Below are 27,751 nucleotides of genomic sequence, written 5' to 3'. Positions count from 1 at the left end.
CCGTTGCTTGGGAACAAATCCAAATTTTTCAGCTGTCTCAAGTAAAAACACGGCTATAAATCTAGCCGTATGCTTCATCAAACCAAGTCTTAGGTCTCTCCTTCAAGATGTTCAAGGCGGTCGTCGTTGCTGTGATCTGCTGCACCGCTTATGCTGTATGTATATTATTGAGTTCATGATTCTAATATCTACTATCTATCTAGTATTTATACGATTAGGTAACGGATTTACATTTGGTTAGAAGAATTCTTTCACGTTTGCTATAAAAATTTATTGTTTAATGAAACGAAGACTTTTGTAGTAAAACTAGATTTTTTCGTTGATTTCTGGAACTAAGAAAATTAATTATCACCAAAGAATACTAGAGCAAATGTTCGTTCAGTTTGATTTCGATCCCAAAAAAGACAACACTAGTAGAGACGGATATAAAGGAGATACATAGAGTCTATATATATACTCTCTATCAGTCTATATATAGACGGATAGAGGGGAGATGTACAATATGCGTGTTGCAAGAACTATGTAAAGTATGCACGTTGAATCTGGCAAGAGATACAGTATTTGATAGGCTAGCAGGAAGAATATTGTGAGGCCACAAACAGACAATTAAAACGTAATGGATGATTGTTTTAATAAGTTGAACATCAGTAATTCCTTAAATCGGTTAAAATTATGATTATCGTGAGTTGAAAAGTAAGTTTTTGACCAGGCGGGTAACCCCGCAGCGGGGGTGGAGTGGCGCTGGACCCCACGTCACCTCACCGTCTCCCCCAACGTGCACGCCGTGCCCTACAAGCAGGTCATCGATTCCTACGTCCCCAGAGTGTACACCCCCGGCACCCGACAGGGTACGTTCGATAACCTGTTTGTGAATGAGGCATAGCTACTCAAAGCAGTTGATTTTAAGAAGTAGTTCATCTTTTGCTCGACAGCTTTGCTGGACTCAATGTTTATCCGCGCATTTCCCCCGAAAAGATTGTCATCTGTACGTAAAATTTAGATATTTCAATCACTAACCACAGAAGATTTATCCAATATCCTCGTATACAACTGAATTAACGAATGACTCAGTGTCTTTTCCGCAGTCAAGAACTGGCATTCATGAGCTGAAAGAAGAAGTTTAACTTTTAGACAAAAAATTTTGCCTTTCGACGAGATAGGTGGGGTTTGTAAGATCAAATTATTTGCAATCATTCGAGCTAAAATTTTGCCTCCAGTTGAGGGCTGCGGTCCGGTACCCGCTCAGGACCGCATTGTGGGAGGCGAGGAGGCCGTGCCACACTCCTACCCCTGGATGGTCGCCCTCTTCATCGACGACATTTACTTCTGCGGAGGCTCCATCATTGATGACCAATGGATTCTGACAGCGGCGCACTGCATGGACGGGTGAGGATTTCAACCTAGGAGATGAGGCTGCATGAATAATTACTACACTGTAGTGTTGCTCGGGAATTTCCTTTATCGATATTCGGTTATTTCAGAAAATACCTAAATGAAGTGAGCTATTTATATTTTTAAGTTTTTCATGAGCTGATGTTCGAAGTTTACTGTGAAAATCTTCTCCAATTATCATGCAAGGATAATTTTGAGCCCATTAGAAACCCCAGGATTTAAAACCAAACAATAGTGATAGTACGAGAAAATCGATTCATATATGCACGGACTTTCTAAATAACTTTTTTCAACTTAGATGAAAATAGACAAAAATTCTTAACGGAACCTTCAATAAGAAGAATTGTTTCCTATCATTTAGTGTTCACTCAACAGCGCACGAAGTGTTGATGTTGTCGCCGGTGCCCACAACATCCGGCAAAACGAACCATCTCAGGTGACGCTAACATCCACCGACTTCACGGTCCACGAAGACTGGGGTAGCATCCTTATCAGGAACGACGTTGCCATCATCCACCTGCCTGAGAAGCTAACCTGGTCGGGTGAGTGTTGCTTTGCTTCAAGGTTACGCCGCTCTCAAAAATAGATTTTTGAATACGATCAATAAAATCAAATCGGTGCCCAAACAAGCGACCGACGATCGGCCGCTGATAATCGGACGACTATTACAACATTTCTCTTTAACTTCATTTCTTGTTGTTTGTTTGTTTGTCTGCTACAAATTAAATAATCGATATTTAACACACTTCTACTCGTCCAATCAATCTGAAATTTTGTACACCTGCGTAAAGTCGGAGACAATGCATGCATCACTTGATAGAACGAATAATATTGCAAATTTAAAACTTTTTTTAATATTAAAAAAGTTGTAAATTACTTTGTTTAATATGTAAAAATAAAATAAGAATTTCATTGTACATGTGTAACATTAGAGACAATGGCCTTTTTAGAAGTGTTGTCTTTAAACACATATTTTTAAACTCGTATTATTTTTATTTAATTTGTGTGCTGTGCAGTATGCAGCATGATTCTTAGCTGAAATTGTGTTTGATATTGATTCGGCCGTATCTATATATACTGGTTGAAATTTATGTTTGCATTGGCGCGTCTGCGTACTATTATTTTTCATGCGATAGATTTGTACTAAAACCTGAATTATCCATACACTCACTTTTAATTTATAACGAGTTACCAATCATCTTTGATGTAAAAAGTTTTGAGGACCCATGTCCCTTTTCCTCAGCCGAAATCGCGCCCGTGTGCCTGCCCGCCGCCAGCGCTCCCGAGCTCCAGGCCGGAGTTCTGGTCAACCCCTCTGGCTGGGGACGTCCCTCTGATGGTAAAACATGACGTACAATTTAGATTTAAATTCAAATAAAACGCCGTGTTGGTGGCTACAAACTTTCAAGTTGTATATTTTAATTTGCATGAAACTATTGTTACTGCTTGAACATTTGCTTATTACATACGTATTCATAGATCCTTCCAACTAAAAGATTTATATATAAGGACATTCCAAGGATTTATATATAAGGACATTCCAAGGATTTATATATAAGGACATTCCAATATTCCAAGGTAATATTTCTTTGTTCATAGCTCAAAGCTCCATCAGCGACGTGCTGCGCCAGGTCGTCGTGCCGGTTGAGAGTAACGAAGTCTGTGGTACCTACTACGGGGCCTCAGTGACTCCTGACGTGATCTGCATCGACTCTACAGGAGGCAAGGGAACCTGCAATGTGAGCGTTAAATCTTCAAACTTGGTCATTCTAAACATGAACCAAGTGGATAATACGTTAAATGAACGTGTGAAATTTTATTTCATTGATAACGCAGATTTTACGCCTCTGAATTTATAAAATGCGTATAAATCAATAAATTCACTAAACTCGGGAACTTATCTGAGAAATTACTTTTTTCATTTATAGACGATTATGAAATGAAAGATTCTCTGTCGTATGTGAATATAAGAACTTTTTAAATTCTGAATCTTGTCTAAAGAATTGAAATTGAATCATACCAATATTCCATAAGAAGTATTGAGGCACTGTTCTCGAGGCCCTCTACTTGCATGTCCTAAACTCCAGGGTGACTCCGGCGGACCCCTGAACTACGTCGACGGCGGCAAGACCTACACCCGCGGCATTGTATCCTACGGCTCCAGCACCGGCTGTGAAACCGGCTACCCGGATGCCTTCACCCGCGTCACCCACTACCTAGACTGGATCTCTGAAAAAACTGGCATCGCCATCGACGCATAATCAAGTTCCAGGACCAGACTTGAAATAAATTCTCAGAAAAAATAATGTGGATCAGACTATTTATCCCAATATGAATGCTTTATGAACTCTCATAGGTATATGCTCATAAAACTTATAGTGTTAGTTTAATGTTAGGTAGCCACATTACGACCGCTCATCCGTCGTTACAGAGATTGTGAGGTCAGTGACAGTCCTTACTCACGCAGGGAGCAAGATTGGAAATTAAATAGATTGGATGCCGGGATTTTATTGCAATAGAAATTTGTTACAAGGAGGTCTTAGATGATAAATAATGAGTAATGGGATATTAATGTGAATGATACCTTTGGCAACGTAGGCACCTGTATAAAAGTGAATCTTATAAATAATCTTCATTAAAGGAATAAGTTATATCTAACACCAATTATTCAGATAATTACATAGAAACTGATTTTAACGACCTAGAGTTTTCCTAACTAACTTGCTGGGAGGATCGGCCTGCTGATAATGGGTAAGGACCAAATGCAAATAAGATGTAAAATTCCTAGGTTGTTTCCAAGTTAAAGGGAAAGGGATGATTAATCAGAAAACGAAACTCGTAAATTTTGGCGCACTACAAGATCTCATCGTATGATCGTCGAAACTTGTTTCTTCAAGCGCCTCCTCCGCTCACTTGAGTTCGATGTATGCAGTTTTACGTTTTCTCTGCTTATCAACGCGTGTAAAAGACTAAAACTCAGTATATGTATTGCTTTAATTAACTAAACGGCTTCGCAATCGTTCATCAACGATGAAGATGCGACTTCAGACAAAAATCGTAGCTGCATGAGCACATATTCTTTCTTTTCTTCCCTCAGGGCTCTCACCATAATGTGCGAACCGATTATCCTAAAACGAGGTTTCACCGAAGTTTTTGTATCGCAAATAAGGCATTTTTTATTCGATGCGCGGATTATTTATCAGAGGTAGTCTTCGGTCGCCCAGTTTCTGATACAGTTCCGTAGGCGCCAAGTTTTGTTTCAGATATATTATTCTCATTTACAGATTCTCTGAGCTGCTGTAGTGTTACTTGAACTGTTAGTACCTCCATCGTTTAGCTCCAGCGACGACGCTTTTACAAAGTTTCACGAATCGTGAGGCGGGGCCAGAACTTTATTTTCCTCCTCAGTTCGTACGTCTCGATTTCTCTGTCGAATACTAAGCGGATGCTGGGCCCAATTCTGTTGATAGTTGTTAGCTGTTGCTTTGGCAAGTAAGTAATGGAAATATGTGAAAGTCAATACCAACTGAGCTGCCGTATGCTTTACTGAAACAACACAATACTATATATGCTATACCTTCACTTCTTCGACCTTGCTGCCCTCTTCCTCTCCTTACAAACATCGATGAATACTGAGCGTGTCGCGCAGCAGCTTACCGTTACCGACTGTGACTCTGAATGCTCGTTCAGGTCATCACGCTCAAAATCCTATCTCCTTTTGCCACGAGCACAAGGCTTGGGTGCAGACGTGCACTGTCGTGCAGACCTTTTCTTTCACACGATACCAGGAGATAGATCCATGTTTAGTGGAGAAACCAATTTTAAGTTGGAAATGCCTATTTATCCTTACAGAGCCATAAACATCAGATGATTCTAAGTTATATTATAAATTTCGTTGCTTGAATCGCAATCAATTTTCTGATTGATTCCATTAAATCTGATCCACGAAGCAACCAAATTTTTTAGGATTATAAGTGAAATATAGTAGAATTTTTTTGCCGGCATGCAGCCAGACGCCCGCAACACACTTCATGTTTACTATATGCACGAAAGGATAGGTCCCTTGTATGGGAATATGTCATTGAATTGTGTCTATCTTTAGTGATTGTTTCGGCGAAGAGATTTTCAATTTGTTTTTTAGGCGTGCGATGAATCAAAGATATGCAAGCCCAGTCCTTGAAAACATTAACTAAATTTTTAACTCGAGCAGAGTCCAGAGACTAGTCAACGGTTTTAGAAATACTCGAAATCATTGAAATTTAACTTTATTGAAATCATTGAAACAGTTACTTTATCATACTTTTTTATCATTACAAATTGTCTGAATTGCGGTTGTAATTAGTTTTTCGTTAACTATGCAAAAATAAAATGTATTATGAGTAATTAAGAGCCACTGAAATATGTTATAGCGGCATCAGTTTTAATTGATCCTTGTTGGTTTGTCGCCAATTTTTTTCCATCCTGTCATCTGGTCAATTTGCATAGGAATTTTTCCGCGTACGTAGTTGGGGGTTTAGAACCCTCCAACTTGCTGTTCCAATCTTGGTAATCTTGACTACGCAGTAAGGCCGGGCTTATATGCGAACTATCTCGTCTCCTTTTGTCATAACTCAAGAAAATGCCAGCTGATTAATAAACAGTATTGTAATGAACTTACTGTGCAAATTTAAGCATGAAAAATATACAAGTATTGAAATTTGATATATTCAAAAATAATAATCTATTTTCATTCCAAAGTCAACTGAAACTATTTGAGCAATCAGTGATGATGGAGATATGGTTTATAGCAAGGAAACTATATAGACGTACCAGAATAATGGATGGTAGAGGAATGGTTAGTCAGTGTTGACAGGGTGTAATGAAACGCAAATGTGCCGCCTACTTAATTTTAAGCCCGTTATTATTTAGAACCTACTTAATTTTAAGCCATAATAATTTTGAGCCCATTTTTTCTCTGTAATTATCTGGGGATAAAAAAAATCTCCCATAGGTGGGGTAACAGCCACCAGTATTTAGGGTACATATTTTTTAAAACTGCAAGGAACCAGAAAACAGGAGTCAATTCTAAAAGCTACATTTCCTTTCTATTATTTCAGAATTCACAAACAAAGATAGTTTCAGAAAATGAACAAAGCAATGAACACATAATTGCTTCATTTTAAAAACTTACGTCAATGTTGCTTCGGGCTAGTTCTGCGTCAACTATTCTATTTGCAAGAACGCACGACAAGGCATATAAGGATGTTGCCACTAGCAGGGACATAAGATTTTCTCTGCATAAATAACCTCGTGTTTCACACGAGACAGCAGCAATTAAAGGGTGTATTTGATTCGAATGGTGCATTGTCTAGAAAGTTCTAGGTTCCCGTTTGATCATGAACCCATTATGAAGCGGAATATTGGAAATGAATCTGAATTGCTATAAAAAATTGAAAATTGTAAACTTGAATTGAGGACATGAGAATGCTCAACATTGATTGAGAATAACATTACATGACTGAATAACTGTTTTGAGAATATTAAACATAGCGGATATTACTGCACGTTTCAACATGTATTTGTATTTTTTATTCTTCAAATGGTTATTTTGCAACAAATTTTACTACTTTTGGTATTAACTTCTTAGTGCTTAGGGAGCGCAGCCGCGCAGGTGAAGTCTCACGGCGCCACCTCAGGTGAGACGCACGCTGGAAGTCTCACTCTATAGTCTATAGAATTGGAGTGGAAATGGAGAATTGAATTATAATAGAGTAGATGAGTTGTTGGTCACGAAAGTTCTGGGTCGGGCTCTGTGTTAACCACGCTTGAATCTGAGAATTTATTGTACTAGGCCGAATCATGTAATTAAGTATTCCATCTATTCAGTAATGATCTCTCCATATAACACATAAATTTTCTGCATGAAAAATAAACGAGAACGTAATTGAAATTCGTACCAGTCGTTTGTTTTTAGAAATCTTTATCTGAAAATTGTAAAATAAGCGATGTAAACGGAATTTAAAAAAATCAAACACATACTGTACGTATGAACAAATTTCGAAATAGAAAGAGCAATATTTCCAAGTTCCATTCAAATACATGCGCTGAAGCAAAAGGTATTGGACAAATTAACGTCGCTTGTAATTTGTAGCCTTAAATACTATTTACTATTACTATTTTTGTAATGATCTTTCGTGCTGGGGTTAAATAATGATCTCGAGTTAACACAATTAATTTAATATTAATGAAAAGTGAACACTTAGATTAAGAAATCGAACAAGTTAACGCGAACATGGGTATCGTAATATGGTACAGAACTCTCTTCTTTCATATGCTAGGGCACAGCATAGTAGAGGTTTCTCACATCACAGTAACAATTTATATATGCACAACACTGAGTCTTCTTGATAGCCTCTTGTGATCTTCTATCCGGGTTGACTTCTCCCTACATGAACAAAATCGAAGTTACAATTAGTCGGGTAATTCCCTACCAGATATCTCACATAATATCAACACACCAATTAAATACAATATTGATAAATATCGACAGTTACACATACCTCTGCAGTTGTCTGAATTCACTAAACTAGTCCTTGCTTTGGTCCCACAACAAGTCAGCTCTGAATTCTTACACTGCTACGGGATAGTCAACCTTAACTTATTCTACGTCCCACACATTAGTTACTATTATTCTTATTCTCCCTCTGTTTCCGAAAGTACACCTGAATATTCAGCTAAGATCCCTACAATTTTCCTTGTTCAATTTCTTATTATAAATATGTTCTTGTCGTATCACTAGAGGGCTTGATTGTCACGCACCCAAAGGAAATAGAGAGGCCGTGCCAGCATTGCCCACAGATAAGCTGGCAAGTCAGGCAGCTGGTGATAGCGATAGTTGTCGGGGCGTGTGAAGGAGAATGCCAGAAATAAATTCGTTCCCATGAGGGATGTCTTCCATATTATCATGCATGATGTTGTCATATGACTCAATTGAAGCCAATATTATATAAGACTCAGTGCCATATCAGTATAGCAACTTGCTTATTGGCTCTCAACTTGAAGATGTTCATCAGGTCGGTCGTCGTTGCTTTCGCTTGCTGCGCAGCAGTGGCCGTAAGTGTGTTATGTTTTACGTTATTCAATTTATAATTTACGCTAAATGGCTGAATATTAATAGCTTTAATGCTTGCAGCAGCATTGGCTTTGCTTCAGGCTGAAGTATAACAATTTACGCATAAGCCTTAAATCAAGTATTTAAAAGATGCTATCAGTTCATATCGAACGAAATTATCGCAAATGGGTAACACGATCGGTATAGAAAGTAACTTTAATCTCTCACCAGGCGGGCAACCCCGCAGCGGGGGTGGAGTGGCGCTGGACCCCACGTCACCTCACCGTCTCCCCCAACGTGCACGCTGCGCCCTACAAGCAGGTCATCGAGTCCTACGTCCCCAGAGGGTACACCCCCGGCACCCGACAGGGTACGTTTGTTGATGTGATACGGCAATAAGAAGGCTTTACTTTTGATCAGTTTGAGCTGCTCTAGATAAGAACCATTCAACATTTGCATTATATTCAGCCAAATTATAAAGAGTCTTAATCAATATTATGAAACCTAATAATTATTAAGAGTCCAACGCCCCAAGAGAGTAGACCCCCGGCACCCGACAGGGTACGTTCATTAACCGGTTTGTGAATAAGGCACAAATGCTAAAAAAAAGTTAATATTTTAAGCGTTGCTTGACTTATTGTCTATCTGTGTCTTTCCCTGGAAAATATTGTCACTTCTGCGTAAAATTACGATATTTCAATCACGAACTCCCTAAGATTACTAATATCATTAATTCTCCTCACATGCAACGGAACTTGTGAATGAACGTCGTCCCTGTGTGACTTGTGACTTTTCATTGGTCAAGAACTGTAATTAATTCTGCATGCCAAAGAAAAATGGCTAAAATAAAAAACTTTGAGGAACAAAATTTTGCGATTTAACGAGCAAGGCGGAAGCAGCAGGAATAAAATTATAAATTGGTCTGAAATTCCCCTGCAGTTGCGGGCTGCGGCCCCGTACCCGCTCAGGACCGCATTGTGGGAGGCGAGGAGGCCGTGCCACACTCCTACCCCTGGATGGTCGCCCTCTTCATCGACGACATGTACTTCTGCGGCGGCTCCATCATTGATGACCAATGGATTCTGACAGCGGCGCACTGCATGGACGGGTAAGGATATAAAAAATGATACTCAAGTAATTGTGTGGTATAGTATATTCTAAAACTAAAATGACTGTGCATTACTTATTGCTCTAGTTATACTCTTGATTAGAGAAGCCCGCGTTAACTTCCAAATGCTAACATTGCTGTTCGGTACAGCACTATCGCCTGTTAATTACGTTCTTGCCGCAGTTACCGTTCTTGCCGCAGTTATTGCCAGCGTCGCCTGTAACATCCATGAATATTTCCAGCTAATGTTTTCCCCACAGTGAAAAATTACAATACTTGGGTATTTATCTTTGGTATCATCTAGCCGCCAACGAATATCCAAGTACTAGGTCTATAACTAAATTACCAAGTTAAGTAACTAGTTTGAGATTTCTACATACTTTCATTTGTTCTGGTAAGCAACTGTAATGGTACCCACACAGTGAAAGCAAGTTACCTGCTGAGGCTGGCACCTGAAATTGAAATAAATAGGCCTGGCACTGGCCTATTCGTACAGGTTTTCACTGTTAACACTTACATTATTATCCTATGTTCATTCTTGTGGCAGGTTGGAGCAGGTTGCCCGTGCGGGCAAACCTGCCTTTACTGTGTGGGTACCCTAAGGCGAGGAGAAATTATCTCTATGTCTCATTGCAAATGTCTTAACAGAGCTGCCAGTGTTGAGGTGGTCGCAGGAGCCCACAATGTCCGACAGAACGAGCCCACACAGTTGACCTTCACGTCCACCGACTTCACTATCCATGAACATTATAACGATGCATTGATCAGGGACGACATTGCCGTTATCCACCTACCCGAGCCGCTGGTTTGGTCAAGTAAGAATTTTTTCGGTTGTGTTACCGCACTAATAATGTACGCTCACCTACATTCGGTCGACTATGGTACGTCACAATATAATGGGTCACGAATTGGCTAACGCTATTTTTTCAGTCGAATTGATACCTAACGTTATATTTTCAATCGAATTTATAGTTGTGCAAAATATTATTATACTGGTTTAGTTCCTGCTCGCAATAGAGTTATAAATTGTTTAATTTGAAGTGGCATTCGCGCTGTTGTGCTTATTGCCCATTGATATGGGGGTCAATGGAATTTCCGATTGGTAAACGAAAGCCCCCAATTTGCCTTCTTCGTCGCAGTTTTCAATTTGGTATATATTTTTTTTGAGTCTGATTATAATTACGAATCCTCTTTTAATTAATTTTTCAATTTGAACATAACTGCGCAGAGCAGATTTCGTGCATGTACTGAACTTGAAGCTGTTCAAACGGATTCTATCATATGTAAGTTTAAAAGATGCATCTATAAAATTATAAAAAACATATTTGAAGCTAAGTTTTAGTATAGTTGGAATATCATTTATTTTTATTAAGTATTATCGTTATTTTGGTGCTTAGGTTATATTGCCCCCGTGTGCCTGCCCGCCGCCAGCGCCCCGGAGCTCCAGGACGGAGTTCTGGTCAACCCCTCTGGCTGGGGACGTCCCTCTGATAGTGAGATCTGAACCGAGATTGTGAAAAAAATGCGTATTAAACGTGCGCCCTAGGCTGCTTGATATAAACGATCATTATACTTTGAACCTATTAACACTATCTACATACATGTTTGAAAACCATATATGATATTAAATCAAAACTACAAAATGGTTGTGAAGATGTACGCCGATGGATCAGAAATGTTATTAGAGTGACGATCAAAATACAAAAATTTCAACAGCTCAAAGCACGATCAGCGACGTGTTGCGCCAGGTCGTCGTGCCGGTTCTGAGCAACGATGTGTGCGCGGACACTTACGGAGGAGCATCGGTGACTCCAAACGTTATCTGCATCGACTCGACGGGAGGCAAGGGAACCTGTATGGTGAGCACTAATTCTTCAAAACTGATTATTCCAAACAAGAGATCATCGTTCGTTAGATGATTGGGTCACATGTTCAGTGAATGATCAAATTTCAAGTCGTTTATTTTGGGAATTTTATAAATAATTGTCAAAGTTTGTGTTTTGTGCGCGCTTAAAACTTGAAGCCGTAAACACAGAGTGGCTGTACAGGTGCGTACATACGATTCTCTTGAATCGATATAATGCCTGAAGCTTTAAATTTATTCTTGGTGAATGTAGAAAGATATTAAAAAATGGGCGGGAAGAAGTTAATAGAAATTTAAATTTAATTTTAGATTGGTATTTCTTAATTTAATTTGCAAGGTTCGAGATGGTTCTTTCATATTATGAAAAGAGATTTAATGGGAGTTTTTTGGACCATGTAAATGTTGGGTTTGAATAAGTAATTTTTAAATTAACATCCATAGGTTTCATTACAATAAACAGGATTATGGGCTACAGGAACAACGAGGTCCTAAAATGTAAGAATTATCGAGCTCGGGCTAGCAAACCTGCTGACCTGCTGGTTCCAAATAAATCATCAAATTCGCAGAATTATATATTTGAAAAATAATAATTTTTTATAATTTACAAAAGATTAATAAAAGAAAGATTCTTTACCGGATATGATTGATAGATATTTTTTAATTTTCAATCTTGTCTAGTGTTTTGCATTGAAATTTAACTCTTGAATCATATCAATATTCTATCGAAGTATATATATTGAGGCACTGTTCTCGAGACTCTCAACTTGCATGTCCTAAACTCCAGGGTGACTCCGGTGGACCCATGAACTATGTGGACGGAGGCAAGACCTACACCCGCGGCATTGTATCCTACGGCTCCAGCACCGGTTGTGAAACCGGCTACCCGGATGTCTTCACCCGCGTCACCCACTACCTAGACTGGATCTCGGAAAAAACTGGCATCGCCATTGATTCTTGAATTACATTTTTTATTTTCAGGAATTGAATCAAAATACATTTATAAAAACCTATAGAAATGATCTTTTCTTAGCCTTTTACTGAGTGACTCCCACGATACAAAGGGAGCTTCATGTTCCTGAAGTGTTAATTGACAATTTCTTCAGTTAATGGTTGAGATCACTTTAATATCGCAAATTCAATCGATCTGTTGCTTTGTCATTGCATTGACATTTTAAGAATAATATGTGATGGTCACATTTTATGTAACTTTATGTATCCATGTTTAGATTTCATCATTATTTGAGTGATTGACTTGTGCAAGCCAAAACTCATACTGTTTTGGCTTCATACTGTTGTTGTAGACAACAGTATGAAGCGTTCATACTATTGATGTAGATCATGAAACGTTCATACTGTTGTAGATTATGAAACGCGAAATCATTTTTTAAAGAGTAGTACGCAAATAAAAATCAACACCCATGGGTTACTAGTGAGCCAAGCGTATTATCCACACAGGCATCTCTCAGTGCTCCGTTCTGTCACCTGCCCTCTTCAATTACTATATATCCAAAGCACCTCAAAAAACCTCAAAACGCAGCAACGTACTGAAAGCCCTCTTAGGCACTTCCTATGGACAATTTAAGAAAACTCGACTACATACATAAAAACCCATCGGCCGCCCAATAATTGACTACGCCAGCCCAACCTAATCTCCTGCCACTTCTTCCGCCAAAACCACCCGTCTCCAAACAATTCAAAACTCTGAGAACCATAACCGGTTGCCTCAATACAACCGCCGAACAATATCTCCACTCCGAATATTAAATGCTCACCGTTAGGAAACACACAGACCGCCTCTCTGCCTTGCCTCAGCCCATTACATGGCTGCCAACAAAGTACAAGATCGCTCCACCAACATCGCAAAACAAGAGACACTCTTACACTCAATACAACAATGCTGTTTAGCCAGTCAAGAATCAATCAAGATTAACAGTGCAACCCTTATAACAGCCAGGAACACCCTCCACTAGAACGCTGCCCGAGCTACGTGGTCGCCGTGTACCGCGTACCGGTACTGCTCAACGGTTGGCCTCCTCCACTCCCAAAAATAGAAAAATCTCAACAATCATTACCAAGATCTGCAAGACGGACGCTGGCTCAACTTTGCTCCGGTCACTGCATACTTCTGAACTGCTACATAAGCGTAATCAACAACATCAGCAACTTTTACAGTTATTTTCATATCTCACCGGATTACGGGCCTAACTTTTTCGACTGCCCCAACACCCCATAACACCTTGGACCTTTGAAGGGCCCCGCTGCGGTTGTTCGTTGGCTCTAGCCTCGGCCGGACCAGTGACGTCGGGATCGGGCGCTGGGCAACAACTACAATAACATCAAACACGAATGTATCGACGTCTCACAACAGCAACAGTGGAAAGATCCTAGAACAACGGCAAACACCTTCGTTTGAGCGAACCGTCAGAGTACACACTGTAGAGGAAATAAATTTAATTTATTGCTATGTATATAATTTTTGAGTTGCAATGTTTTCAATCACCTTAGCCGTGACCTCCAACAGTATTTAGTCAATCATTGTGTCTAGTGTTCTTGCCGTGGAGGTACGTTAATTGATTGCTATGTGATCCACCACGGAGCAGGGCTCTGAACCTAGGACATTCTTATGAGTTGAAAGTGAGAGGCTTGCAAGACAAACAATTTATAGGTTTATATCCGTTTGAAAATGGCAAGTGGTCATGGCAGAGACTGTTCTGCGCCTTTTCGAAACGAAGAGTTTGATTTTGTCCAGGAAAATATAGATCATTTTACATGGTTTTTCTCGAGACTCGTGCTGAGGGAGGGTTCTTTGCCAAGCAAATGCTAAGACACGTTACGCCAGTTCAAAAGGACATGGGTGCCGTATTTCCAGATTAACAGCGAAGTAACTCTAAAGGAAAATATCGATTGCGGGCGACGCAAGATAATCCGTGACACCGCAATCAAGTAAGAGTCATCAAACGTCAGAATCCCACAGTTTTCGTCAGCACGATAATTCTCGTCTTCGACCTCACTGTTCGAAAGCCCAGGCCAAGTCAAAAGACCCTCGGGGAAGAAAAGGCGACCGTGCAGTGCGTGATGGCCGGTGCTCCAAATCTGATGACGATGTTTGTGAATACTGTCTACGCGCCGGTCACGCACGTCGTGAATGCCGTACCCGGTTGAAGCAGTATTTCATTTGTGGCTCAGGTTTGCACTTTCTTCGGAAATGCTCACGTTACAGACGTGCTCGTGTTGGTAAGTTGGCCGATCGAAGAGCGTCACAGCCAGAATATTATTGTAAGTTTCGTGAATCTTTAGATCGTTCAGCTGTTAACTCGGCAGTTTACATAAATAGAGATGATTTGATTACCAAAGGCGTGTCAGCAAGTAATGTCGAGGGCTTTTCGTCCGTAACAAGTGATGATGGGTGCGCTGATGTGGTCTATGGTGTAAGGCCCCATTCACACAGGGCAGTAAATACCGCCAGCATCCGACGGTATTTGCCGTCGGACTTTAGCGGACATAAGAAATGCACACTGCTGTTCACACACGACGGCTTTTAAACACGGCGTAGAATTTGACGCCTGACGCCCACGTGTTTCCTGATAAAACTGCGGCGGTAGATTTGCCGCGACGTTGAGCTAGCAATGGTATTCAATGTAATCTTTCACACTGGGCGGTTTTTCACGCCGACACCACTACCTATTGCGGTACAGACAGTGGGTCGGCGAGGGTGTATGCAGCTCCAGTTACTAAAAGAGGTAAGGATAATGAAACTCATTCTTCTTGTTAATGAATGTAATGAGTAGTGAATTAATTTTGTAATGACAAGTTTGTAAACGATGTTAGGGATAGCCTTTCAATGTAATAATTTCATAGATAGTTAGGCTACGGTTTTGTCATTTTGCTTTTTGAGTGAACTATTAAGTCACCTCTTGTAGATCCGTCATGTAACTTGTCATTGCTATGTGATCCACCACAGAGCGAGCCTCCGAACATAGGACGTGATTAGGAATTATTAGGCAAGGGCTAGAAAGACGCACGGTTTATAGTTTTGTAATTTTTATTCTTGTCTTTATCGTTCATTTATTAGTATAGTTCTTTATTTATCAGTTTTTATTCATCCTTTTTATTTGCGCTCATTGGCCAAGTGTTCGGGGTCAGATGATGTTTATTTATTGATTAGTCCCCAACAACGCTGCCTTCCAAACAGTGTGGCAAATTCACCTTCTTGCGGCCTTAAATTCACTATATTGTGAATCCAGCACCGCCTTCTTTTCTTCCTTTGCTGTCTTTTATACAGCATGTATAAAAGGAGAGCCTTCTTTCCTTTCATCTGAGAAGCCATTAATACACAGTCAGGACCACTTGCGGAGAAGAGCACTGGAAGACAAAGATACTAGCGTTAAAAACCGCCCCGTACGAAAGATTACGCGGTAAATACTGCCGCGGCATTTTTGACGCGCGCGGTATTTGTCGCAATGTGTGAAAGCTGCAACTGTAAGCGCCGCTTTTGTGGTTCCGCAAGTGTTGTGATAAACGATGAATATGTTCCCGGGCGCATGAGTGATCGTAGTTTAGTTCAAGAGTTTTACGACTTGAAAGCTAAATATAGTCTTAACGTTACTGCTCTTTCTAATGAAATTTTCTAATAATATACTTCGCACGGCATTAAAAATTATGACGAGAGTTTATGATTTTCAATTTGAGCAACAGGACCGTATTTTATTTTGAAAATGTACATGGTTTTCGGCAAGACGTTTAGAAAAGCTATAGTTCCTTGATCGATGATTAGAGCTGCAAACAAAATTATTCGTGGTTGCTGGAAAAAGTGTGTAATTTGAAATTAAACTATAATAGAAAAATTTCAGTAACCAATTTATATATTAAAATTTATGAAGTTAATTATTATTATCTGCATGATGACATTTCACGAGTAAAACTCGTTATACAAATTGAATATTGCAACCCAATCATATGCAATTATACTAATGTATGAAAATTAAATTATTACGCATAGTTATATACATCCATTAAATAAAATGCCTCATTGCAGCATTCTTAGAATTTACCGATCTCTGTTCTAATCTGCAACAGTTTATCTATGGAGGAAAAATCGATAAATATTCTGCGTGTTTGTTGGGAATGGAAGGCTCCTACAAAAAAATTTATGTATGGTGAGTATTAGTCTGTATAAGCGGGTTTGATATGCCGGTGATTCGAGCAGCTGGTGAACTTGATAATTGTCAAGAGCGTGCAAATCAGGATGACTAAAATAGTCTTATCTAAGAATGATCAGTTATATGGGAACTACGGAACAATTGAGGGCCTGTTCGATACCTCGAGTGAAAAGCTTCGTCTATATAAATGATCGACGGCTGATCTGTAAGAAATTGAGTATTAGATTTCAACATGAAAATGTTCATCAAGACAGCCGTCGTTGCCGCTGTGTTCTTCGCAGCCAAAGCTGTACGTTTTTCAGTTAATGGTCTGCGCAAAACTATTAATTAATTAACCTGGTATTTAATCTTTTATTCTTAATTTCTTTATCGGTACGATGACAAACATTCAGTAAATTTTGTTAATTGTCCCGCGTGTGAAATAAACGTTAAATGCTTCACTATATTGGGGCGAATGGTAAAGAGGTGGAGGTTGCTCAGGTAGAAGAATTAGAGGGTTGCTTCCTCGTCCGGTGTGTGATCGTCAGAACGGACTGCGTCGTGTAGTTTACTCGCTTCATGTATCTCTCCGTGATTGTCTCTCATATTGATTTTTTGTCCATGCTTGTACACACGCTACGGTTGTATAGAGCTTAGATCAATGTCAGAAGTAATGTTAATTTTTGACCAGGCGGGCAACCCCGCGGCGGGTGCGGAGTGGCGCTGGACCCCACGTCACCTCACCGTCTCCCCCAACGTGCACGCCGCGCCCTACAAGCAGGTCATCGAGTCCTACGTCCCCAGAGTCTACACCCCCGGCACCAGACTGGGTACGTTTGTTGATGTGATACTGCAATAAGAAGGCTTCAGTTGTGCTAAGTTTAAGCTGCTCTAGATAAGAACCATTCAACATGTACCTTATATTCAGCCAAATTATAAAGAGTCTTAATCATTATTATGAAACCTAATAATTATTATTAAGAGTCCAACGCCCCAAGAGAGTACATCCCCGGTACCAGACTTTGTATGTGCATCGTTGTGTTCTAAATGAAGCATGATTGGGCTCGATAAATTCAATATAGCTCATCTCCTAAACAAGTAAACTTTTCGGAAATGTGAAATAATTCTTCGATGGTATATAATTCTGCATGAATTGGTTGTTTCGAAAACTTCAATACTTTCGTAGAGCGTCATTAGAACATGCCGTACTCGTACCTTATTTGTATATGCCGAAACTAGTTCTATCCTTCCACTGTTTAAATTCTATTTTAGTTCCTTCTAGTTTATCTTTAACAATGACCGCAGAATCAGTGAATTCAATGAAGTAACTATTACTGAAGGTTATCATGAAAAGAAGTATTGAATTCATGTATTATTATTCCAGCGAGTCTTATGTTTGAGTAGGCTGTTGCAACGATAGGGAAGTAATTAATCATCGGCATCATTTAATCTAACATGTCTTCGCCAGTTTCTGGCTGCGGTGTCGTTCCTTTCAAAGACCGCATCTCGGGAGGCCAGGAGGCATGGCCGCACTCCTACCCCTGGATGGTCGCCCTCTTCATCGACGACGCTTACTTCTGCGGCGGCTCCATCATTGATGACCAATGGATTCTGACAGCTGCGCACTGCATGGACGGGTGAGGATATCAACAAAAAACATTTAGTTATTATTTAAAAGAAGACTTTAATAATTATTCTAGAGATATGACATATTTTTTTCTAGAATTTTTTGTAAAAGAATTTTCAACATTCATGACTTTCGGGTGGATGCGTCTAAAATTAGATAACAGATGATTAGATTTCAGCTGTAATTTATGCAAAATTTTACTGAGACGAAATTAAAAATCAATATGGAAAAAATCAGTAAATACAATCAGGAAAATACAATAAATTCGTATTTATTCAGGTATAAATTCAAATGAATAATTTATACACCAATGGAAATAAAAAATCAAATTTTTAACCAATTGAAACGCGAATTGGGCGGTGGCGGTAGTTGCAGAAAAGGCCGTTAGAGTTCTCTACCAGCAACTCTGTTTACGTCCCGCCTCTACCAGCAACTCTGTTTACATCCCGCCTCTACCAGCAACTCTGTTTATGTCCCGACTCTACCAGCAACTCTGTTTACGTCCCGCCTCTGCCAGCAACTTACCAGCAACTCTGTTTACGTCCCGCCTCTACCAGCAACTCTGTTTACGACCCGCCTCTACCAGCAACTCTGTTTACGTCTCGCCTCTGTCAGCAACTCTGTTTACGTCCCGCCTCACCAGCAACTCTGTTTACGTCCCGCCTCTACCAGCAACTCTGTTTACGTCCCGCCTCTACCAGCAACTCTGTTTACGTCCCGCCTCTACCAGCAACTCTGTTTACGTCACGCTTCTACCAGCAATTAACTCCGTAACAGAAGATATGCTTTCTCGTGTGTGGGACGAGTTGGCTACCGTTTAGATGTTTGCCGTGCAGCACAAGGAAAACATAGTAAACATTAATAAATATGTAAAAAATTGAATCTTTCTCGTTCCTTTGGTTCATAAATTATTCATATTGAATTCATACCTAAATAAATACGAATTTATTATATTGGGTGTCCATCATCTAGAATTAACTTGTATTATGTTTTGAGGCAAAGATGTTAAAATTATGAAAGAAAAACGTAATTTCCACACATTGAAAATTTTTGATTTTTTCCTCACTTCTTAACAATATCTGCTTTAGTAATATGAAATCATTTCAGGCGAAACGCATCCGTGTCTAAATCATGGTTGGTTGCTAAAATACTTCATAAGAATGTTCTTCTCTGAAATACTTCATATGAATGATATTTGATAGGCAATCATCACAATTTATGTCGCATATTGGTCAGCTATTGGCATGCCGAAGGAAAGATTCAATATTAACATTGAATAATGGAACACTCATCTTTGAAACTGAGATTTAGCTTAGAAGTCCATAGATGTGATGTTGCCAGTGCTTCTTCAGGCGTCAACATTTATTATTTATATAACGCGATATTAATTTAAAATTTCGAGTTCAATGCATTTTTGAAATATTCGACCAAATTTTTTACTGTAGGTATATAGAAGCTTGTAGTTGAGGGAAACAATCTCTAGAATAATTGTTCTAATGTTCCTGCCTTAACAGTGCTAGGAAAGTAGTGGTGGTCGCCGGTGCTCACAATCTCCAGCAGAACGAGCCTTCCCAAGTGTCCATGACTTCCATGAATTTCATAATCCACGAAAATTATGGCAGCATATTAGTCAGGAACGACATCGCTGTCATCCGCCTACCCGAGCCTCTCGTCTGGTCTGGTGAGATTAGCGTCGGCTGATATACTGCAGTCACTCCTCTAAGAAAATTTAGAGTCGTCCCCAGCTTCTGGTACTCAGAAGCTGACGTGTCCGTAAATTTAGAGTCGCCCCAGGTTCTTGTAATCTAAATCAGAAGCGTCCGCGTCTGTAAATTTTTATTGGGTCTGGGCACCGTTGAGTGCGACACGACCGACCGGTGGGTTGCAGGGCCTTTTTCCGGACAAATTCTGCGATTTAGTTTTTTATTGCGTTTGTCGGCAAAAAATTGTGATGGCAGTACTACCTTGTTAAATTTTAGTCCGGAAAAAATGAAAATTTAAATTTTGCACCGGAACCTACAAATTTACAAGTATTTTTTGAATTATTGGCCTTTTTCGCTTATTAATTAGACATTTTTTAGGCCATCTGGCAGCATAGGTGGGTCTTACCGCACTCAACGTAATAATTTAGTTTGGAATCACCAGAGGCCAATTACTCAAACTATATTTAAAAAATTATTTTTTTTTTCTTTTTCTTATCAAGGTTAATGAGCAGGAGGTAAAAAATGTACGTCGTATTGTATCGTACAATCGAGTCTCTGTCTAACAGGACGCAACAACGTGCGTCGTGGAGAGACGCATGTGAGGGACGTTCGTTCGCTTACTACATTGCTTCAAAAATTCGATTTAATACGATTCTTTTAATATATGACATGTCTATTTACGCGAAATTTCATTGTCAAAAAAGATAACATAAGTAAAAAAATTTTTAACAGCAGATTCACTTGCCGTTCATTGTTTGAGCTGGTAGTATAAGTTTACGATGAAATATTAATTATCTTTTTTAATTGTCTCTCAACTTTAACAGCCTTATTAAACCCAGATCTCCAACGTGGGCAATGAGACTGCATGTCAATGGTTCAATATTATTGTATAAGAAAACTGTACCAGTACATACATACCTTATATTGGTGTCAAAAAAAGTAAGTTTTAGCATTTCTATGCATTATGTAGTTATCATGTAGACTCGAAATCTACCTCATTTTCCAGATTATATCGCACCAGTGTGCTTGCCCTCTTTGAGCGCTCCCGAGCTTGTAGCTGGAACTGAAGTCATCGTTACTGGCTGGGGCAGCATTTCTGACGGTGAGACTCTAACAAATTGAAAAATGAGTACATTATGTATTTCTTTTGTCAATCAGATGCTGCAGAATTTATTTTGAAGTCAATATCTCTGCTATTATGACCTGCAACAGAACATTTCGAAGACGACATCAGAATGGCGTGAAAAATGTTAGTATATCAGTCAAAGGGGGTGCTGATTATCGGTACACTGATGTTTCGAATCTAAATTCACCAGGTCAAAGCTCCACCAGCAACGTGCTGCTCCAGGTCGTTTTGCAGGTCCTGGACAACGCGGTCTGCCGCGACAATTATGGTCTCTTCGTGACTTCGAACGTCATCTGTACCGACTCGACCGGCGACAAAGGACCTTGCGATGTTAGTTTCAAATTCAAACTTTTCGTAAAAACTCAGATATAGCGTGGCTTGCGGAGCACTCAAAGAACGGGTCTCTAATTCACATATCCAACGTACTTATTTAGTTATGCTCGAATGGCGATGATGCTGGAATAAAAATTTTGTAAGTTACTATATTCTATTTCAACATTACAAGCAGGGTAATAAATTGAGACTCTAGATATATGATACAGATACGATCACGGTACTTTTCTCATGACCGCCTAAATCCATTCCCTTTATTCCAGGGTGACTCCGGTGGACCAATGAACTATGTGGACGGAGGCCAGACCTACACCCGCGGCATTGTATCCTACGGCTCCAGCACCGGTTGCGAAACCGGAGTCCCGGTTGTTTACACCCGCGTCACCCACTACCTCGACTGGATCTCTGATATAACTGGCATCGCTGTTGATTCTTGAATTCATTCATTTAACTTCAAGCGCTAAATTGAAATAAAGTATTTAAACTGCCAATAGATCAAAATTTTTAACCATTGGTGATTTCAGTAACCTAAGAATAAAGCGATATAATGTTTATATCCTGCAACGCGCTATGATATTCACCACGTCCTTCACGCCGCTCAATTGAGTTTGCTTTGTACGTGCTTTGTACGACATGAGGCTATGGAATCATGTCGTACTGTAATATTCAGCAGATAGCTTGCTGACAGAGATCAGGCTGGTGGGTGCCTTGGTCACCCAAGCCTTCATCAACTATAAAAAAATATATCTCGGTACTCACTGCAGTGAGTGACAGAGAGCGCATTTTCTCGTCGACGAAAACTTGAGGTCACGGACGGACAGACGGACGGACAGACAGACAGACGGACATGGCGAGCACAATAGTGCATTTTTTCCATAAATGAGAAAATGCGCTAAAAATCAGATACCTCTGCAAGTAACGATTCAATGATATTTCAGTTTTAAAATGCCTTTGGTTGGAATGTGCACGCACGTAACTCCAAAAGAAACTAAAAACATTATCGCATATCTAAAAAATGAAATCAAGCCGCTTGACGTTGGTATAATTACCTAATTGTACCATCGAAGCTCCAGAGAAAAACACTTGAGAGACAATGAGTCAAATTCAGTGCGATTGAAATTAGTTTTGGAAATATATCCAAAGCTATTTTACGGGCATCATAGACCAATAGTTCAAGCTGCAATAATTAATATGAATTACTCGAAGAATGACGTAATAGTGTTTAAAAACATGTTCCCGCGAACAAAAAGTGACAGTCTCAAACTTTCAACTTTAATTATATTTTTAAGTAGGGCACTTTGCTAAGAAGCACACAGAGAAATATGGGCAATACTTGACAGATTAAAATTGCCGGCGCAAGATGAATATATTGGTGTACGTCTCGACTATAATCATAACCAACATTAATTTGCATAACGATGATTCTCGTTACAAACGAAAATAGTCTTTTGTCACAGGAATTATCTCACTGAATATTTTGGAGCTTACCGAGTAGATACGAGCCGACTTTATAGGGAGGAAAAGTGAAAGTGAGTGTTATAATTATTGAGCCAATAATTTGGGCAGCTGTTGAACGCAATCGATGTTGAAGTTTCTGAGTTATAAAGAATATAAGACGCGTATCATACAATTATCAAGTGCTTTGGGAATGAATAACTGGTGGTCATATTTCTCAAGTGATGCAGTTAGTCCCTCAAGCGAATTGTTAGACGGAAAAAGTTAAGTCCCAACGATAAACTCGATGTTCATCAGCTGGTCGTTCGTTGTTGCGGTGGTCTTCTATTCAGCCTTAATTGTAGGTGGAGCAATTAATATTAAAATTAAGTCCTGAATTATTCTAATTTATTCATTAAAAAACTTGATCGCTTCATATACTGATCGATTTTTGTTTCCATTCGGTCAAGTCCACAAATGGAGGTACTGTATACACATCTCTAATCCATCAGGTTAAATCTAATGTTACATCAGGTTAAATTCCTTTGTAAAAATAATTACAGTATAATCGCCCCTGTAACCATTTGTTGTAATTTTCTTGGATAATTTATTGGTATTAACATGACCCTATTGAGGTAATGTTCCTCATTACCTATTGATTCGTACATTCGTTAACAAATGATTTGAATGCACGACATTCGGCTGTGCATCCTTTTTAGCGCATTTTCTCATTTATGGCAAAAATACACTATTGTGCTCGCCATGTCCGTCTGTCTGTCTGTCTGTTCGTCTGTCCGTCCGTCTGTCCGTGACCTCAAGTTTTCGTCGACGAGAAAATGCGCTCTCTGTCACTCACTGCAGTGAGTACTGAGTTATATTTTTTAAATATCTTTCAAATATTTCGCTCTCTTCACACCTGAGCCAGCACCAAATCTGAAATTCAAGATGCTCACGACCACAGATACATTGTGCAGTGTGCAATATGCAGGACACGCGTGATCCTGGAGAACAGGATATAAAAATATATAACTCAGTACTCACTGCAGTGAGTGACAGAGAGCGCATTTTCTCAAAATCGACGAAAACTGTGAAGTCACGGACAGACGGACGGACGGATGAACGGACGGACGGACGGACATTACGAGCATAACAGGGCATTTTTCCATAAATGAGCAAATGCGCTAAAAATTGTTTTTTTTTTTTTTGGGAAGGGGAATAAAATTTTCTATTGTTACCGCTGTAACATATTCTAAGTTTGGCCGCGTACCATCAAAGATGGTCTTCACGTTAATCTAACACGAATATGTAATTAATGCAAATAATTAGGATATAGAACACTGTAAAATTTAATTTCAGTCTGCAAACACATTAAAGAAGTATAAAGTAAAAAGTTGGCCAACGCCCTTGCCGACGGGCTAAAATTACTTTACAGGGGTCTGCCAACTAATTTCAATGTAGATAAAAAACGTAGATTTATATAATTATATAGGATAAGCTCCCAGTACAAAAGAATGTAGTCAAGATAGCTAATTGCTGACTAGCGTCTTCATGCCGTACAACATTATAGACGGCGTTAAGAGCTAAATAACATAATCAGACGCTGAAGAATATCTGCTACACAAAATGCAGATGAGCTGCGGCACTATGATCCATTACTTGATGGATCATAGTGTCTATCAAGTGATCCTGCTGTTTACACTCTATCTGCTGTTTACACTCTATCTGCTGTTTACATCCTGCTGTTTACACTCTACCTGCTGTTTACATCCTGCTGTTTACATCCTGCTGTTTACATCCTGCTGTTTACATCCTGCTGTTTACATCCTGCTGTTTACATCCTGCTGTTTACACTCTATCTGCTGTTTACGCTCTATCTGCTGTTTACATCCTGCTGTTTACAAAAGTTGGTACAGTTGCCACTGTAGATGACAGTGGCAACTGCTTAGTAGTTCACAGCGGTGATTGCTAAGTAGATCACATTGGTGATTGCAAAGTAGATCGCAGCAGTGAATGCTAAGTAGATCACAGCGGCGATTGCAAAGTAGATCACAGCGGTGATTGCTAAGTAGATCACAGCGGTGATTGCTAAGTAGATCACAGCGGCGATTGCAAGGTAGATCACAGTGGCGATTGCTAAGTCGATCATAGCGGCAATTGATAAGTAGATCACAGCGGCGATTGATAAGTAGATCACAGCGGCGATTGATAAGTAGATCAACAGCGGCGATTGCTAAGTAGATCACAGTGGCTAACGCAGTCTCTGGACACTGCAGCCAGTGATGATAATTATTTCATTGAAAACAATGCATTCCATTGCATTCTGTACGGGCGAGTAACGAAACAATAGTGAGCTTGAAAAATTGTTGGTCAAGTTGGAATCGGACTATATCGAGTGTCGAGCTGGCATTGTGTAATTAAGGTTTAATATCAAGAAGATGTTAAAATATTGCGGAAAATCGTAAAAACATGCGAGAAATGTTGTCAGTCATTTAGCAAGAGCCGCTCATGAAGTCGAGATTCTGAGAAAAGGCCATCCGGCAATATAGCGGATGTCGCAATAACGAAATTCCAATTAATGATTAAAACAATGGTTGAAATGAAGACAGGACTTGGTGTGGACAAAATATGGCACAGGAAGACTAATTTTCTTGCCCTGACTCCACTTATTAGCGCATTTTCTCATTTATGGAAAAAATGCACTATTGTGCTCGCCATGTCCGTCCGTCCGTCTGTCTGTCTGTCTGTCCGTCTGTCCGTGACCTTGAGTTTTCGTCGACGAGAAAATGCGCTCTCTGTCACTCACTGCAATGAGTACTGAGTTATCTTTTTTTGATCAAGTCTTCACAAAATTGGAAGAGCAGACGCCTATGAACAAAAAATGCCTGACCCTGGAAATAAAATACTACCGTGATACGTCTTCGGGCATGTAATCTTCCAGAAAAATTCATTTACAAATCTATTTTAAATTCTATTGTGGCATTCAAATTTTTTGATGCGGTTAGTGGGACACATAAATTTTCCTCGACTATTAAAGATTTGGTTATAAGTCTTTCAAAATATTGACAAATCGCCAAGTTAATGTCAGAGATTAATGTATAATGCCAAAGATTTTTATGTAAAAATTTTTAACTAACCGCATTTATTGTTTATCTCTAACTAGTTTATTTTCTATGCGTTCTCATAGTTTACATGCTGATCAGACCTTTTGTATAGGGAAGGTAATTTACTTTTTGGAGGAGATTTTAAGACTCGTGTAGTTGTTCGTAAGCCGCCTATAGCAGTTCACACAATATTTCGGTGCTTTACTAGCAAACCTTTATACCGTGTTTCTATTTCTCATATCTATTTATTATAGTTGGGTTATATGTTCATTAATCGATAGAATTTTTTTCATTCTTGCCCCCAGTTTCTGGTCAGAATCGGCGAGGAGGCCGGGCGGTTAGCACATAAAATTGGAGTAGCGAGTTGCGAGTTCGAGACCTCAACAAGCTGTGACTGTTATGCAATGTCAAAAATCGCTGACAGGCCTATACAGCCTAATATATAAACGCTGATACCGCTAAATATATCTTTCCTTCTAATAAAACAAGTTGTTATCAAACAGTGGAGTTTTATAACAAACGCGTCAGCTAATGTCAACGCCAACTCATTAGAACGCAAAGGCATATATGTACATAATATATAGTGCCTTAGGTGGAAAGATAATTTAAGAAAACTTTCTTCTATTGAAGTATTTCTTTGAACTTGTTTTCTCATATGGCGGCCATGACAGAATATTATATGATTGGTCCATGACATGCGCTTTATAAAGTGCAACCACGAAACATTCATAAGACGATCATTATAAAGAATATGAAAAATTATTAATAAACAATATCAATATGAATAATGAGATATCATATATAAATAAACTTACTGAACCGTAAAAGACCGTACTTCACGCACACGTTAGCGGCCGTACCGCGTGCATCCCCGCTACACGCAGTCGTTCTTTCTCCGTAGCTGCCGTGTCTGATGTAGTTGTATCACGGTCAGTCTGGCCGTAGATTATTTTATAACGACCGTACTTCTGAATAGTGGTGGAGTCTTCCTCGTCGATGGTGTCACTACAAGCTCATTGCCGTATTTATGCTGTTGGAGATCGTGACCGTACCGCTACTGGCGATAACTGTGACCGCATATTGTATTGATGACCGTACCGATGATAATTGTTGCTAGTGCTCTTAAAATTGAATATTTTCATTGCCGGCGTTTTAACCGTTGACGTCTCTTGGCCTCTCGCGTTGTCTCACGGCGAAGTCACAACCGTAGCAATGAATGTTGACCGAAAAATAAGCAAATTACGGTGGTTACTCGTAGCTTTCTGTCGTTATTATATCGGAGTTGTAGCGGCATGAACGTCTAGAAGTTCCGAACGGCCGTTATTTCTGACTCCGACGGTCGGGGCCGTTACTTACATCTGCGGAGATAGCAGCAGACTGTACTGGCGTGACGGTCACCACTGCAGAACAACATTTTGGCGTGTATTTTAAGGTCCTCATATTGGCAGACATCGCGCACAGTTAAGCTTACCCCTGGACGTGATCCCAAATTCCTCAACTGGTGGAATTTCAATCGCGATAAGCTCGTCAACGTTCAATGTAAACAACACGTCACGAAACAACCGCGTCTTACATACCCAACATCGCTTCAACACACGTTCTTATTCGTCTCAACTCCTGCACATAAGCTATGTTCAATATTATTGTATAAAATAAAGTCAGAATTACCACGCTTTATTTATAAAAGTGTTCGTAAAGTTAGGAGCTTGGAGATGACCAATGCCAAACCCAGGACCTTTTGTAAAAATTTTCACCAAATACCTGCAACTTGTTATGTAAAATTTTCCACCAATTACCCACAACAAAGGAGTTCATAGCCGATAACTCAATAGATT

At 39.6% G+C, this 27,751-nt stretch overlaps 1 protein-coding gene across 1 annotated transcript; it reads left to right on the top strand.

Annotated features, from left to right (window-relative positions):
- Positions 1 to 74: 74 nt before the first annotated feature.
- Positions 75 to 21,818, top strand: LOC108673333 (transmembrane protease serine 9). The gene is made up of 20 exons (XM_018161143.2): positions 75 to 155; positions 710 to 848; positions 1,218 to 1,386; positions 1,768 to 1,934; positions 2,636 to 2,731; positions 2,992 to 3,131; positions 3,480 to 3,647; positions 8,359 to 8,484; positions 8,714 to 8,852; positions 9,422 to 9,590; positions 10,239 to 10,405; positions 10,988 to 11,083; positions 11,307 to 11,449; positions 12,239 to 12,409; positions 17,284 to 17,422; positions 18,061 to 18,229; positions 19,734 to 19,900; positions 20,929 to 21,024; positions 21,239 to 21,378; positions 21,645 to 21,818. Exons 1-20 carry the CDS (start codon positions 108 to 110, stop codon positions 21,816 to 21,818), a joined length of 2,823 nt encoding a protein of 940 aa, XP_018016632.2. The 5' UTR covers positions 75 to 107.
- The last annotated feature ends 5,933 nt before the right edge of the window (positions 21,819 to 27,751 follow it).

This window comes from Hyalella azteca, unplaced genomic scaffold (assembly GCF_000764305.2).
Source record: "Hyalella azteca isolate HAZT.00-mixed unplaced genomic scaffold, Hazt_2.0.2 contig2627, whole genome shotgun sequence".
NCBI lineage: Eukaryota > Metazoa > Arthropoda > Malacostraca > Amphipoda > Hyalellidae > Hyalella > Hyalella azteca.
This window is presented reverse-complemented; position numbering and strand designations above follow the sequence as displayed.

Excerpts from the sequence above, each read along its gene's own strand:
- LOC108673333 (XM_018161143.2), top strand. The coding sequence starts at position 108 with ATGTTCAAGGCGGTCGTCGTTGCTGTGATCTGCTGCACCGCTTATGCT. Across the intron at positions 10,406-10,987 it reads CGAGCCGCTGGTTTGGTCAA|GTTATATTGCCCCCGTGTGC; the intron begins GTAAGAATTTTT and ends TTTGGTGCTTAG. Across the intron at positions 12,410-17,283 it reads CTGGCATCGCCATTGATTCT|GCGGGCAACCCCGCGGCGGG; the intron begins TGAATTACATTT and ends ATTTTTGACCAG.